Here is a 17,622-nt window from a genome sequence, read left to right as displayed (position 1 = left end):
GCTCCCTCATCTTAAGTGTATATAGTATTCTTCTTTTATTTTTTTTTTTTTTTCAGATTTTGCATGACTGTTGAATTAAGTATTTTTCAAAATTCCAGTACCTTAGTTGCTCAGAGTAGCCATTCTGTAACTCCTGATTGACAGTTATCGAACTTTCAGGTCCTATGGTACATCTGCTGTATCACCATCTGTTGTTACAGTAAGGACTTGATCAGGTTTATTTTGAAGGAAATGAAGCTTGTATTGTTAAATGTGTATTGAAACACACAGGGGAAGCTGCGTGCTTGCTGTTAAATTAAGCAGAAGTGCACGATAGGGTGTAAATTATGCTGTGCTAATTCCTTTCATTGTATTGTCAGACATCTATGGCACTTGGTATGGATTATTGCTCCATAACACAAACCCTTGCAAGACTTATGTTGCTTATTAATAGTTTATTGAGATTTCTCTAAAATAAAAGGCATATCTATCTATCTAAAAAAAAAATATGTTTGGTTGACATGAAATACTTTGAGCGCTTTCTTTCATTGTTTTAAATGTTTCTGAGGCACTCTCTTAGAAAAACTATGCTTCCCATGGCAAATAGAAGACTTTTCTTCCATTGATGTTGTAGCCCAGAGTAGCTTTTGAATTTCAGGGCATAAAAAAGTTTTAGAAGTCCAATATGCACCATAGACTATTAGCTATTTTAGTCTGAGGATACCTACATTTTAACTTTTGAGAGGAAGGTCAAACTACATCCTGAAGACAGCTGATTACCTGATGAGCTAGATAACCTTCATGTTGTGAGTCACTCAATGTAGTTATTGGATAGCAGTGCTTATATCCTAGGGCTGCATACTCTATAGCCCATGAGAGGAAGGAAGTAATTTGGATACCTGCTGGAAATTTAGGTGATAGAAAAGAGTGATTAGATCAAGTTCTTATTTAAATCTCAAACTATAGATCTCAAGCTGTGTGTTAAATCATTTCTTCATGTCCAGCAAATTCAGTTTTGCCTCAAGTATGGACTTAATCTTAATTTACATATTTTTCTCTTTTATCTTCTCTCTCTCTTTTTTTTTTCTTTTAATGTTAACTTGTCAGTGTAACAAGTATTAGCTAGCTATTTTTTTTTTCTGCAATATTAATGTCACTCCCTGAAAACTGCTTTCCATAAGGGTAAGTTTTGCCTGACCAAACTCACTCACCACATCTATGTTACATCCGTGTTCAGATTTTTCACAATACAGGGATGAATGTACTGTATTCTTCACCAAAACCTGAAATGGGGCAGATGAATGAGAGGAGTCTAAATGCCTTGTTCTGTTCTAGACATTTAAAATTGAGTGAAATGAACAGACCTGTCTCACAACTAGATATTAGTAACTGGAATCCTACATTTATAAACAGATAAACAAATGTTACTTATTTTCTAGTTCTCAAAAGAGAGTTACTAGATATTGTATGTATTTTACTGACATTTCAAGGGTAATTTACGGACGAGACTTCAGAATCTGCAGGGAAGTGATATGATGCCTAGCTCTTATCCATTTGGTTTCTGAAGAATGGAGAACCACTGGGATAAGATCCAAAATAGCCAGGGTGTAGCACTGCCTTCAGGCAGATCACAGGGACCGATCTGACAGCCCTTCTCTCTTTGTGGCTTAAGGGTCTGAGTCAAAGCTTCATTCATGTCAGATTCAAAGGTCTGAATGCTTCCACAAAGACTCTAAAAAATTAATAGAAGTTCCTGCTCTAGATTGATATATAGATACTTAGATAGACAGATAGAAAAACATACTTTCAAAAAAAAAATGTGTTTATGTCGATTTGCCTATTTTGGGGTGACAGTCATGGCAAGTATTCAACTGATAAGTGGACAGCTTGATCTACTGCTTTTCAGATTAAGTTGTTCTAACCAAATCTTTCACCTTGTTTTACAGTCCTCTGAGGTGTGAAAACAGACTCTTTCTGATCCCACAGGTCCTGCCTGTTTTTCTGCGTAGTATCATAGCTTCAACAGGAGCTATATACCTCAGCTTTTAACTTGATATTTAGATTAGAAGATGAAAGATACATGTTTGACACATTGACTTTGTGAGTGTTGCAATGGCTAGGTTGCCGGAAAAAGGGCTTTCCCTTCAGCTGCTACTTTGCAACAATATGATCTAAACATTTTTTAATAAACCTGGCTCTGCCCAGGTTCTTCTGAATCAGACTCCCTCCAGCAGATTTAGGCAGAGGAATAATTGCTTCCTGATTTGTCATAAAGCTTTAACATGGACAAATATTTGCAGTTGTTCCCAGAAGCGTAATTTTATATCTATGATGAGGTCAGACAGTGAGAAACCACCAAATTAAAATAGCAATCAGATGATTTTCTCTTGTTGCATCATGTTATTCCTGTGTTCTATTTATATGTGTGACGTAATTAAATCCTGCTTTAAGTCTCTAAATTTATTCAGATCTGATAATTTGCCACTTACCCAAGAAATGGGATATGCAACATAAATAGGACAGTGAAAAGGATACCTGCAATTTAAAAGACTGAGTTTTTTGGAAGGTGAGGATATTTATGATGTCTGAGACAGGAAACATAAGTAACAAATGTGAAACTAAGAAAGGACCATTTTTTATTCTGATAGAATAAATGCTTGTATCGTTTTCATTTATTTTATTGCTGGACAAGATTTTAAGCTACTATCCAAACAGGCCAACAAAACAGAAAGACAGGAAGCGAATTTTAGCATCCTTGTTTAGAAATAGATGCCTTGAATGACCATAGAATCATAGAGTCATAGAATGTTTTGTGTTGGAAAGGACCTTGAAGACCACTTAGTTCCAACCCACCTGCTATGGGCAGGGTTACATCCCACTATACCAGATTGCTCAAAGCCCCATCCAACCTGACCTTGAGCATTTCCAGGAATAAGGTAATCACAACTTCTCTGGAAAGCCTGTTCCAGTGCCTCACTACCCTCATGGTGAAGAATTTCTTCCTTAAATCTACTCTAAATCTACCCTCTTTCAGTTTAAAGCCTCTATCCTTTCTCCTATCACTACATGTCTTTGTAAAAAGTCCCTCTCCAGCTTTCCTGTATCCCACCTTTAGGTACTTGAAGGAGGCTGTAAAGTCTCCTTGGAGCCTTCTCTTCTCCAGGCTGAACAAACCCAACTCTCTCAGCATTTCCTCATAAGACAGGTGTTTCAGTCCTCACGGCCCTTCTCTGGACTCGCTACAACAGGTCAATGTCCTTCTTATGTTGGGGGTCCCAGAGATGAATGCAGTACTCCAGATGGGGTCTCACAACAGTGGAGAAGAGGGGGAGAATAATCTCCCTTGACCTGCTAGTTCTTTTGATGCAGTCCAAGATATGCTTGGCTTTCTGGACTGCAAGCACACATTGCCAGGTTGTGTTGAGCTTCTCATCAATCAACATCCCCAAGCCCTTCTCCTTGAGGCTGCTCTCAATCCATTCTCTGCCCAACCTGTATTTGTGCTTGGGATTGCCCCAACCCATGTGCAGGGTCTTGCACTGGGCCTTGTTGAACTTCATAAGGTTTGCACAGGCCCGTCTCTCAAACCTGTCAAAGTCCCTCTGGATGACATCCCTTCCATCCAGTGTGTCAACTGCATCACACAGCTTGGTGTCATCAGCAAACTTGCTGAGAGTGCACTCAATCCCACTGTCCATGTTGCTGACAAAGATGTCAGCACCAGTCCCAGTGCTGACCCCTGAGAAACACCACTCATCACTGGTTGCAACTCCTTGAGTGTGACCATCCAGCCAATTCTTCATCCACCATGTGGTCTGTCCATCAAAACCATGTCTCTCCAATTTGGAGACAAGAATGTCATGCTGGACAGTGTCAAATGCTTTGCACAAGTGCAGGTAGATGATGCCAAGTTGCATATGTTCTGTATCTCTCTGCTCTCTGACAAGTTCCTGAAAGGTGGTAACAAAGACAGGAATGGAGGAAATTGAGTCACCATATCCACAAAAGATATACTTCATCTTTCTTTTATAGTTATAGTTATACTTAAAAATATTCAGTATGGGGAAAGGTTTTTTTTTTTTTTCCTCTAACCTCACCTTAATTCAGGAACTGTTAATATCCATAGAATAACTTTAATCTTAGTAGATTAGAATGAAGGTGTTCAGTAGGACTATAAACACATTATTCCTTGGGGAATTGTGTTATCTAAATAAAATAATTGGAATCAATGAAGCATATACTTCTACTGAAGATCTTCTATTGAAGGAACACATGGGATTCAAAAGGCTTGAAAAAGTATTTTTAATTACAATTTACTTTAAGGGGAGAGGTGAATATGCCTTTCGTTTTTTAGCATTCATTTATTTTACATCCATGCAGATGATTGGTGCTTCATACCATACCTTGTGAAAGGAAAAAAATAATATTACGTGGTAACAGTAATACAGCTGTAACGTGAATTTGAGAAAATAGTTGATGTGTAAAAAAGTATAAAGCAATTGACAATGTATGTGTTACCTACAAAAGAAGACAGAAACAACAAGAAAACACACACAAAATAAAAAACAACAAAAAAGAAATATTAATAAATGAAAATGTCTGAGGGAAAACTGACAATGACAATAAAAATTTAGTTAATTGCAAATGCAGAAACATTCCCTAGAAATTCATTATATGAGAACACTTTTTGGTTTTTTGTGTTTTTTGTTTTTTTTTTAAACAGTTATATTTCCTTGTAAGAAGACATGGCTTACTGAACAATATCTGTTACATTAATATGTTTAGTACCTTAGAGAACTTTTTCTTTCAGGCTTACTAATTTGGGAAACAAAACTTGTGAAGTCCATCCTATTTTATGACACATCAAACATATTTCACAGTGGCAAATAGATAAATTATTGTCATGAGTTGTCAAGTGAAAAATTGACTTAATTTTCATTATTTATGGTAATTTATAAACAAATTATTAGTATTTGATAATAAACTTTTTCTTTCTTGGAATATGTCTCAGTGATGCTGGGTTTAGAACCAGAAAAAAATCCACCTTTACTTATGAAGAATGATTCTGAAAAATGGTGCAGGTCTAGAGAGTTGAAAAGAAGAAAAAGAAAGACTAAGAAAAGAAAGGAGAAAAAATAATAGATAGGCAATGTTGTCACCAGGAACTTTCAGTCAAGATCTAGACAGATGTCTGATTTCTTTCTTCCTAAAAACATGTGTCTACCTGATGGCTCTGGTGATGTGTAAGTGCTGAGTGTCCAGAGGCACTTGATCCAACTGGCATGCTCAGCATACCTCTGAAGTCCTGCAGGATCAAGATACAACAGTATGTGGTTTATAACTGCTTTCTTTAAACATACAGCCAGAAGTCATGCTGTTTCCAGTTATTTGTTAAACAGCCTACTGTTTATGCTACTTGGTTAACAGAAGCAAGAGTCACTCATCACTCCATCCTATTGCTCCCACAAGACTGCCCTAATGGTGGTAGGTTCAGAAAATATGCCAACCTCTCCTTCCTCTCCTGCTGGAGTAAGGTGCCTTTCAAAACCGTTCCCAAACAGTGGGAGAGTATGCAAAAAGGACACAGAGCCCTGAGACTATGCACAAAAGCCCTGAAGAAAAGATGCCTTCTGTGAGAGGAGAAACTTCTGCCTAAGTATTAATTATGAGTTTACATCAATTTTTTTATGAAGTTCCTGTAGGTCATTGTCTGCACTTCATAGGAACTTGAACTGTTCCATCAGGATCTCTCATTCAGCCACACAGACGGCACTCACAGCAGATTTTTTTATGTTGTCTTCTCTGTGGGTGAAGGAGCCTTCCTGTCCCTCTATAGAGCTCTCTGTGGATACAGAGTCTCAGTGACCAACACCGAAGTTAGAACTTTGTTCAGGACGCAGTCTTATTTTTGGGGCAGTTACATTCTTTATAGGTTGTATCCCTTGGTTGTCTATGTCATGCAACATATAGCATTAAAAAAAAAAAAAAAATGGCAAAAAGCTATGATATTATTCCAAAACAATTGTTATTCCTTAAAGACTAAGCTTTTCTAGTGAAACTAAAAAAATCCATGGAAATACTGAGATGTCAGAGACAAGTCAACTATTGACAGGCATCATCCCCTTATCAAAAAAATAATTAAGTGCAAGATGAGTTCAATACATGTTCTGAACTCTACTGTTAACTCCCTGTCAGAGGCCATTCATATATAACCAGAAAAAGATCCTTTTATATATATAATTTCAGTCTAAATATCAGGCAAATTAGAACAGTTTATTCTAAAAGGAAAAAAAAAAAATAGATTACTTAAAAAAATTATTATAAAATGCATGAAAACAATATTATATAGAATATACTGATTATCATGTTCTTGATCTAATTATCCCCTAAGGTTTTTCTCAGTTCCTAGAGGAGGGATTTTAGCAGTAGTTTTCCTCTACCTTGCTGTCTTTCAGAATGGGTCTTCATTCTGGTTCTCTTTCTCAACACAGTGGTATTTGGATAGCACTGTTTGAAAAACAGTATTTAAAATGGTTCCAGAGTAGCCCCACTTCTCCTTCTCGCTTAGTAATTAATATAGGAAGATTTTTATTTACTTTAAGAGTAAGAATGCAAGTTACACATTATTACTTTAGTCTTTTACATGCCACCTTTTCCATTCTGTTTGGCAAGTCAACTAACTTTCAAGTGGTTTCAAGATACTCAGTATCTCTATTCTCATCTGAATTCTTATCTTCTTTTTCCCTTCCTCCTCAGACTCCATAGAATATCAGAGTCCTTCACACATCATAACCCTTTCCCCCTCACCCCTGTCAACAACTGAGAAGGGATGATAGGATTCATCTTTCATTTCTCAATAGCTGTTTATGAGCAATAGAAGAGTCCTACTACCTTCAGTCTCAAGGGTGCCTTATCTGCAGGAAGTCTGTACTAGAAATTCCTTTCCAGAGTGTATTTTAAGAATGAAAGTTTGTAGTGAGAAATTTGATATATTGCCCCATTGAAAATGAAGGTAGGTATGAAACTGGTAAATTCAGGAAAACCTGGACAGCTACAAATGTTCACATTATGAAACGTGAACTACTGTATTTGTATGTACTATTGTGTGTGCCACCGAAGAATAATGTGACACTGTAATAAAAACAATGGTGAAGCTAGTTTGTTAAGAATTATTAGTCAAGACTATTTTAAAACCAATTCCAAGCCAGATATGACTGCTTTGAGATCAAAGACTCATAAAATAACAGAATTATTTAGATTGGATGAGTTGTTGTAGGTCACCTGATCAAAACCCTGTTTAAAGAAGGGCCAGCATAAATCAAACTGCTCAGGACTTTGCCCAGTCAAGTGCTGAATATATTTAAGAATGGAGATTTCATAACAGCTCTCACTAAGAGAAATAATTCAACATTTTCGCTATTCTTTAACCACTAAAAGGCATCAAAGGTCCTTTGATAAATGATTTCTTTACCATAATTCCTCAAGATAGATAATAAATCTCTTCCTGGAGATCCAGCAAGGTGTATACTCTGAATTTCAATTGCAGAATATTTATTTGTTTTTATAAAAATAGTTTATTTTTCAGACTGTTGTCTGAAACTTTGTTGCTATGCACTGAATAGCTGTTGCTGGAGATACTGATGCCCAGAAAGTTCAAGGAGAAAATCCAGTAACATTTTTTGTAAAAGAGACATCTGTCCCCATTAATAGTTGTAAAGAAATGCTGACTACACCATGCCCAACACTGTTGTGTGTCACTTGCCATCATGTTAATGATTGCGATAGTTGTTAATCTTTGAGGAATTATATATATTGTATTTTATTTGGCTCTAATAATTGCTTAATTATGTGCATTTCTGTGAATATGAAATTGGTTTTAAGTGGTCTTTTATCTTGTTTTAATAGTCCTTCCCTTGATGATGTGAGTTCTTAGAAATTAGTAACTTTCTTTGAATCTTTATCAATTTTTTTTGTAACAAAAACAACCTTACCTAACCGCCAGCTGACCTTTCATAGATCTTCTTTCTCACAGAAAAATCATGGTGCTTGTGAAGAAGGAAAAAAAACGCATGTCTCTACCACTTCTTCATTCACACTCTTTTAATTCAAAACAATTCATTAAGTGAGCATGGATTATGAAAGCTAAAAAGTAGTGGATTTATGCAGAAATCTGAGTACTATTTGTACTTTTGATAATGAAATTTCACCTCTTGATGGATTTTTCTTCTTTCAATTGCATGGACTGAATTCTTTAAATATGAATGAGTTGCTAAAAGGCAATGTAATTCTAGTCTGAAGTTATACAATTATTTTTGAAGATTTTATTTATATTTATTTTTCTGAGAGTACATAAGTAGTAATTGTGTTCTCTGAGAGCCCTGAGAAAGCCTTAAGAACACTTTAAGCTTGCAGAAGTCATTTGATAAGCAGATAGGACATAAAATAATTATTTCTCATTATCAATAGCACGATATGTTTTTCAAACATTAATAATTTTTTTTTTTAAAGTTTATAACTATTGCTGTTTAAATGACTAAGTTTAGAAACTAAAAATTTGGCATCCTAATGGTCTTCACCCAGTAGCCATGCATAACATTATTGCATAGATTTTTTATTTTGATTTCATCAGAGGACAAAATATTTAAATATAATATTTTAAGCCTAAACAGGCTTTTGTATACTTACATATGTATCTGCACTGCTGATTTTATGAAAAGTTCAGACTTCAATCTCACAAAGCTATAAAAATATCTATAAGTCAGGTCTTGTGAAACCATTATTACCAAAAATGGGACTTATGTCAAATATGTCTTTTTTGCTGTGCAAGCAATGACTTAAAGCAGAGACTTAAAAACCAGCTTTAGATATGCACTGGGTATTTTCAGTTTTATTCTGGCTTTGTGAGCACATTGAAATGTAAATGTCTAATTCTATAGAAATGTAATGATGTGCAAATTCAAAAGATAAATTACTAAAATTAATTACAAAGAAATCTAACCTATTATCCATCATCTATATTTTCTACATCCTCAGACATTTGGGGTTATCACATTTTATGGTTACCTTTTCCTTTGGATGAAGCAGAAATCTAGCAGACTTTCAGAATGAGAGCGAAGCAGTGACATGAGTAGCATGATCTCAAAGACAGCCATATAGCCTAAATTGCACTTGTCCTGCCCAAGTTCTGCTTACCAGTCCTTTTCAGAGAAACAGAAAATGGAAATCAAAACAATATCTGTAACCAGTCATTGAAATTTAATTAAAAAACACTCCTGGGGCAAGTTAAGAATGGTAATAGATGTTTCTGTGAGTAATCCACTCATACTGGTACCACAGAAAGATGAATATGTCAGTTGTTTGCTCAGTGGCGACATAAAAAGTTTGAAAGACACTGTCCAGTGACTTGGATTGTTCTGATATTTTTCTTCATTCAGCATGTTTCATTAGTCTAACCTGAGGTTACAAAGATGAATGTAAAATATTCTTCATCAGAAAAGAGAGACCATGCCCTCCAGCTTAATTATCTGAAATATTATTTTAATTGACCCATTTATATTTTAGAGCCTCAAAAATGTGTTACATTAATACTGTGTTCATTTAGAGGAAAAAAAAAAAAAAGTCATCACTCAAAAGATAAGTCCCGAATACAGTCAAGCTACTGAGCTCTAGTACAGATGATGTTTACTTTCTTGCCATCTGACTATTAAACTTTCTGTATTGCACTGTTATCTGTTTAAACACTAAAAAAACCCAGAAATTTTCTCCTGGATTAAAATTTACAGCTGTCCTTGTGCTTGCTTGTAAATTCAGTAGGTGAAAAAACATACAGGCAGAAATTCAAATATTACCATGTAGAAAATAAAACAAACAAATAAACAAAACAAAACAAAACCAGCAAAACCAGAATCCTACTGGTTGCAGTTACATAGCAGCAAAAGGAGAGGAAATTATGGCAGTGTGATATACTGTAATTTTTTTAGTCAGGATGTGCGTAAAACCTGGTCATTTTAAAGTAGTTTACTGAGATCTGCTCTGTTGAGAGTGCCAGAGAAGGTTTGAAACTTCCTAGGTCAGCTGTAAATGCCTGTGATGGCAGTGGGACTGAGTCTCTTCACAGTTAAACCTAGAGCCAAATGAACTTGCCCAGGGAAGTGCTAAACTGCTCTAAAGGTGAGTTATGTCACAGATATAGAAGAGAAGTCTCTACGAGAAAGAAATTCATTCAAGTGAGGAAGGCAGATCTAGATAATACAAGATATATATTTTTTTATCATCTATTAATGGCTACCACACCTATTAAGTAAGAAAATGCTTCATCCAATCCCATCTAGCATGCGCACATCCCTTATGCAGTTCAGGGGGTTTACCACATGCTTACTAGCTACTTGAGTTGATGATTTTTTTTTTTTTTTAAATTAACCAGTCAATATTTTACAAACCAGGACTAGAATGAGCTCTTTTTATACTGATTCCTTCTAGTAATTTCACACACACACATTAATATAGATTGGTATCTAATCCTGCAATTTGCATCCAAGTCTATCTTTGTAAAAAGTTACATAAGGTCTTTCTTGTAAAAAGTCTTAAGAGAGGAATGTTTTACTTTCTAAATGTTAATCACCACTATTAAAATGAACAAATTCAAACTGTAATGAATTTCAAATATGAGTAATTATTCATTGACTTGAATAATTTAAAGGAGGCAAAAAAACCCCAAATTTTAATGTTGACATTTTGACAAAGGCACACAGTTGCCCAATTAATGTTCAAAGTGACTTTGTCTTCAGAAGAATTTATTTCAATGGACAGATACTTAGAAGTCCTAAATAAGTAAAATGAGTGCTTTGAAGTAAACTGTAGCTATCAACATGTAACATTGGATAAAAAATTGAATAGATGAGACAAAATTTTGCTCTGGATTAGTAAAATATGGCAAAAAGGAAACCTGGAAAAGCAAGGTACAGATATTTGCCTGTTCAGAAAGCTGCTCTGTATCCACATGTAGTCATCACTTTTCAAATCTGTGAAGGGAGTGAAGGCATGAAGTGGCTGATGCAGGCTTGAATTCTGGCAAGATATGGCAGATCTCATTCAGCAGGTGTTAAAATTCCTCATGAGATGGTGTGGATGTAATGTAAACTGTAACACAGGCTCTTCAAACAGTGCTATTATTGCTGGACTGATATCTGCAGAGGCCCAGGCAAGTTTTGTTACCCTAACCAACTGTCTTCAGTCTGGTTATAATACTGTATGCTAAGAAAGCAAATATACTCTGTTTTCAGTCTTTGATATCAGTTTTCAGGTATCTGGAGTATAAAGGAAAAATCATCTTCCATAATTGAGAAGTATTTTCTGATTTCTGGTACTGTTTACTCAAAGTCCCCTATTTATTTCCTTAATCTTTGTGTGATGGTTTAAATAAGACAACAACACAAAACCAAATGAAAACAGTATACTCAGCTTTGGTCTGGTAACAAGATGACAACATGAGTTCTTGCACAGAAAGAAGCTATGTAAGATACAATAAATGTATAATCTTATAATCTCTGATAATAATTTTTTAATCCCCAATAATAAACGGACTGCTTAAAGACTAAATAATGTATTAGTAGGTAGGTGGTTCAAAGATAAAAAAATGGTCTTTGACACTGAAAGTTCTAAAGTACCTAAGATAAAAAGGAGTAGATATTACAGAGGAGCACTGAAGGGGCAAATTGTTTTGCAAGTGATCATTTTCTGTTTTTATACATTAGTCATTTTTCTCATTTCACGGAATCACAGAATGATTGAGGTAATAAGGTACCTTTGGAGGTCATCTTGCCTAACCCCTCTCTTCAAGTAAGATCATGTAGAGCAGGTTGCCCAAGACCATGTCCATCCATAATTCAAACCAGAAGTAGTTAATTTCTAACTTTTGAAGTTTAGAAATATAAGTCAAAAGGAATATTTGCCCAAGTTGTTTATTTTCTATTAATAATTTCATAGCATAATTTTCTAGAAAATATTGACCATTACTGATGTTTATTTGTCACAAAATATAATGAAGCAAATGAGGTTTTAAATTATTTTAAATCTAATCTGAAGGGCATGTGAAATCATGTTTCCTGGCCATTTGTCTTTTGTTTCTTTGAGATTATTTTTTTTTATGCAGACTACCTTGTTTTAGTGGGCTTTCTTTGTGAACAAGACAGATAATAATTCACAGGAATTTTTTAAAACTTATTAGTGGAAAGAATACCAGGATTTTAGCAAACTTGAAAAATATGAGACATTTTCACATTATAACAATTTTTTCTAACATGCCTTAAAAATATATCTGATGAGTTATTCTGTTGACTTTGAAAAAAATTTCTTACCATAAAAAACCGAAGCCTTTTAAATACAGGACTGTTTTTGCCAATGATTGCATTATCATCACAGTTTTTGTTCCATTTTAGTGCGGTTTTCTTGCTTTTCTGCTAACATACAACTATAATTAATTCTAAGACTATCATGCAAAGAAAAAGGTATTAAAACCAGGGTAGAGAGCACTATCTGAGTTCCTTATCCCTCACCATTATTCACAGTGTTGACTAGCACATTTATTTGTCTTCTGACTCCAGGTTTATTCTGTTGCCCTACAGACTGTTTCACATAATATGAGTATGAATGTGAGTCTTCAAAGATAAAAAGCTGCCAGTGCATCTGTTCTGATCTTTAAATTGCCTCACTTATATCACATACATTTTACATTTCATTTGGGAGATTTGGTGGGTTTTTTTGTATTTTTGTCTTAGTGCTTTTCCTAAAATATAGTAAAATTTGTGTTAAAACTCTAAAGAAGTCCTCTGAAAGTCAAGGCTATTTAAGACATTTTAGCAATATGTAGGATTGCTATGAAATATGGCGATTTGTGGTAATTTGTCTTGCTTGATTAGGATGTCCATGTGATGTAAGTACATACTAAATAGGAGGTTATGGATATTTGAAAGAAGAAAGTGTCCTGTTTCATTGATCATTTATGGATTTTTTTAAACTGTACATGATTTAACTCATAAACCATTATAACTTCTTGAATATTTGTTACTGAACCAACATCCAGTAAGTCAGCTAATTTGTGTCACCATTTGATTTTGAGGTATGAATTGCTTCAGGTAAGTTAGAAACCAGGACTGCAAAAAATTATCTTTTAAGTGAAACGTTATCACAAATAAAATCTGTTTTTCCCACCACTGCCACATTTGTTGATAATTATCACTCGTTGATAGGGATGCAAAAAACTTTTCTAAGATCTCACAAGTCAAATTTCATAGTCCTATACTATTTCCATAGATATATACACACGAACTATTAATTTGGAAAGTTAAGATCCCTTTCCAAAGAAATAATTTTCTAAAAGTTGTTCATAGTCAAAGCTTTATTAGAAGTCAAAATGTTTAACATTAATGTAAATGTCTCAAGAATGTAGCCTCTACATTATCTCATAACTGAAAATTTTTCAACAGTTTCTCAGCATCATTATATAGATCTACAATATTTTACCTAACATCACATGTTCATTGTGTTTAGGTAAGCTGGCACCACATTAGTAACCCGTAAGTAAAATAGTTATCAAGTATTTGTTCAGTTTAGCCCTGTTTTCCAGAATTTAGCCCATGCTTTTTTAGTCCACACATGTGAATACAGCATGAATACATGAATACAGCAGGTTGTCTGAAAAATCAATCTAATTTCTCCTCATGATCTACAGAGGCAAGAGAGAAATACCTAAAGGAGCATTTGCTGTAAATTTCCTGTCTGCTTTAGTGTTAAGGCAATCAAAGATGAAATATCAATACATCTGCACAACATGAGTGACTGTATCCTGTTATTCTGATGAATAGTAGAAGTAAAAATGAAGAATTTGAAAAATCAAACACTAACTGAAAATAGATGACATATAGTGCCACACTGATATTAAATATCATCAGGCAAGATGATATCTTACTGCATGTCCAATTTTAATGAGACAAATCAAAGATGGAACCAAATCAATTCAGTTTAATTAATTTAAAAATATAGATGTCTCAATTCCTAGAAATTAGAGATCATTCATTCTCTTTACAGTGAAACTTCAACATTTAATTATTTTTCAAATAACAAACATTAATACTATAATATAGCCTGAGTTCCAATGACTAATGTGTTTAAGTATCTGCTGATTTGGTGGTTAAAAAAGTTTATAAAACTCAATAATAGGACAAAGCTGTACCACGATACTCAAGAATCAGAGTACTAAACAACATATTGTCAGGCAATATCTAAGAACTGCATTCTCTGAAATCTCATTCACTCCTGAATGAAGACATAGTCAGGAAAAACAAATAACTGACAGATACAGTAAGAGAAATTTTAGATTATTTCAATTCAACGTTTCTTCCAATTTTCCTAATTTCTGCTGGTTTGTATGTTATCCAATGTAGGATAAGTACAGATTCCCATCCCCCTGGCTTGGTAGGAATCTGTAGAGCTCAGTGATTGGAGAGAGAATACACAGACAAGTAAAATCAGTATTAAAGAAAGCACTACTATGTCCAGAAGTTTGGCAAATTTCCCTGTCTCTGTTTATAGACCATTAAATACCTAATAAACCGTGATGGAGAGTAATAGTAGTAGATTTTGTACACATGAATTTGAAAAAGCCATTAATTTCCAGTGTGTTACAATAAAAACCAACTAAAACACAAGAAGAAAAAAAAAAAAAAGGGAAAAACAGGAAAAACAGATCTCCCAATTTATTTTCATGTATATTCCATGAAGAACTGTGAATGAAAATCCTTTTCCCAACAATAATGAAATAAACTTTTGTAAATCACTTCTTTAAAAGTATGTGACACAAAATCTCGAAGGACAAAACATGCAGTAGGTACATTCATACTGTAGGTAGACTTACTAACTCATTTACTATTCGTATGATTGTATAATAGTTATTTTTCCTGAACTGTTTTCCTTACATGTTCATTACTGACATTTAAGACAGAGAATGCCCCATGACTAATTAAAGTATAAGTCAGTTTCACAAAGATATTTAAAAATAACTCTATTCCATTAGCAGCACTGTATGAAATATGAGTTGATCTATTCTCCATAGCAGTAGTGTACCAGTGCCCACTGGAAATTGTTTTTTATTGCTAATGGCATGGTTATAAATGACAAGTTACATGGTGTGTCTACTCCCTGTTCAGGTTTTCTGCAGAAGCTGGGGTAGTGGTGACTCATGCACAGTTACTAAATAATGATTTGATATTAAATTACTCAAATTAAATAGATGGATATGTTGGGAATTAGATCCTAAAATCCATTTGAATAAGTTCTATTTCATATATCTATGTTGGTAGATCTGCAAGCAGTAGTAGCTGTTACTTCTTAGCTGTTGGTAAAGTCTGTTCAGAATAGTGTCTGAAAACAGTCTATTGATTTGCTATTCCTAAGCAAGCAGGTTCAAAACGCCTACATGGGCATTTTCAGAGGAAAAAAAAATGCTGTAAAAATTTGGAAATAAAATTTGCAAGGTCATATTGTTTAATGCGTAATTGTGAACTTGTATGTGGAGACTGTATTTACATTGCAGTGCAACAGTTTCTTGGTTTTGTATTCCTGCCTAGTGGTTCCTTACATTTCACTTGCAATAAACTCCACAGATGTGATCTGTTAGCAAATATGCAGAATTACTCCAGGGAGTTTTTAACAAGGGAATAGACCTTTAATATGCACTGAGCATGTGGTTTAGTTTTTTTGTTGTTGTTAGCGCAATAAATATTTGTTCCGATGTTTTTGGGTTGTCATAACAGGCATCCTTTACACAAATATATGACTGTAAGTGAACTGCTGATATACAATGTTGTCTCAGTGGTTCAAGGTTTGTAGCTATGTAACGTTTGACAGACACCAGCTTACTTGCATGAAATATTTGCAATTCATTTGAAGAAGGTCTCTGAGGAATTTGACAATGCTATTGATTTTTGCTGTCAGATAGTCTACATGGGCTGGACAGAAGAACGGGAACAAGACTCCCTTCAGGATCGAATGTATGCACCAAAGTTTCTAGCACTGAGGGGTTCTTCCCTGTATAAATTTATAGCACCTCCAGTAAGTATATTTCTCATGCTTAGCAGGAATAAGTAAATTTAATAATTTGTTATTAAATACAGTATTTTCTGTAATATGTGCAAGGTTTTCACAATGAGCTATCACTGATTGAGCTGACAGAATTGCAGCTTAAAGCACTGAAAAGTTCCGAGGTATGTGGTATAGAAGTGACAGAAAATAGCTCTTCATCAGATGACCGGGCATCTGACAAGAACTTCTTTTCCCCCACTTACTTGGGCACTTAGAAAAATACATGAGAAAGCTACATGTGCTTTTCATTTTCCTTTGGCAGGCAGAACAAGCCTGAAGCAAGATGGTTAGCTTTAAACAGAACTATCATTCTAAAGTCAAACTGTTGAGATTTGGGGAAATATCAAAGTTTTTTTGCATGCTGTAGATACCCTCTAGCTAACTTTTAAGCCAGTAGCTAAGGAGCCAGTAACAGTTCCATACCAGCACCAGGGATAGTTGTGTGGATTCATTTGCTCTGTTTATTTGGTGACCTTTCTTGTTGCTACTAAACTGTGTGTTGCCAGATCAGGGCTGTAGCTCCTTCCTGCCTGAATCATAGAATAGTTTGGATTGGAAGGGACCTTTAAAGTTCGTCAGGTCCAACCCCTCTGCAATAACCAAGGACATCCTCAATTAAATCAGGTTTCTCAGAGCCCCATCCAGCTTGACCTTGAATGTTCCCAGGGATGGGGCATCTACCACCCCTCTGGGCAACTTGCTCCTGAGGTACTTCAAAGTCAGTTTGCAAGTCTTTACATCATTCATCAGTCACTACTCATGTTTGTTTAGGAAAGTGTTTAAGAACTCGTGAAAGGCATGAAGAATGGAAGTAAGTATGAACTAAGAACTTTATGCATCCAGTATTGGTACACAAGTTCACTGATATGGGAGTTTGGCTTTTGTTGGTGCATATTTCTCAGAATCAGATTTCAATGTCAGATTATGCTGTGAAACATCTTAATTCAAAAGCAGCTCTCCTGGCTTTGGAAGACCTACCCGAGCATTTACTGCCTGTCAAATACAGCCACTTCCATCCTAAACACTAGATAGAAGCAAAAAAAGTGCAGAGAGCTCCTGTTCAATACAGAAGAGGAAAGTTATTCTTTTGTAAGCACTATGGAAGGAACTACAAGCCTCTTTACTGAGAATTCCATTATAAGTTTCCATGAGTAGCATTCTGCTGGTGGGTAAATAGCTTATGGGGGATAATCAATGGGCATGGGAGGAACATGTTTGTAATAGAGCTGCAAACCACACTGATGTGAGTTAGGACAATTTTGGCTAGCTACTGTTGTCTGAGACAAGCCATCAATCATTGAAGTCTTTATAGGTCTTGTTTCAGCTGAGCTGCAAGCACAGCATGATTTTGCTTTGCCAGAATTTGGTTCTTATTCTAAAACAGAAAGAAAGTCCAAACATAGAGAAAAAATATTTTCTCTACATGGGGTAAGAAGGGAGTAGAATGACAAACATGCCTTGTAAAGGACAAACAGAGGAAGAGTTCCTATTGAGCTACCTTAAAAA

The 17,622-nt window shown here is 35.0% G+C and overlaps 1 protein-coding gene across 9 annotated transcripts in view; it reads left to right on the top strand.

Moving 5' to 3' along the window:
* The window catches only part of SNTG1 (syntrophin gamma 1), a 344,915-nt gene that overhangs the window by 282,182 nt on the left and 45,111 nt on the right, over positions 1-17,622 (top strand). For 8 of the 9 annotated variants that reach the window (XM_071804126.1, XM_065832962.2, XM_071804125.1 and 5 more), the window contains one exon: positions 15,970-16,086. The exons of the other annotated variant lie outside the window; for it this stretch is intronic. In XM_071804126.1, the coding sequence (XP_071660227.1) occupies positions 15,970-16,086 (117 nt within the window). The remainder of the gene's footprint in view (positions 1-15,969; positions 16,087-17,622) is intronic. 9 annotated transcript variants of the gene reach the window in all.

Source organism: Patagioenas fasciata, chromosome 2, assembly GCF_037038585.1.
Source record: "Patagioenas fasciata isolate bPatFas1 chromosome 2, bPatFas1.hap1, whole genome shotgun sequence".
Lineage (NCBI taxonomy): Eukaryota > Metazoa > Chordata > Aves > Columbiformes > Columbidae > Patagioenas > Patagioenas fasciata.
The sequence above is the reverse complement of the archived record's forward strand: the minus strand, read 5'-3'. Positions and strand labels throughout refer to the sequence as shown.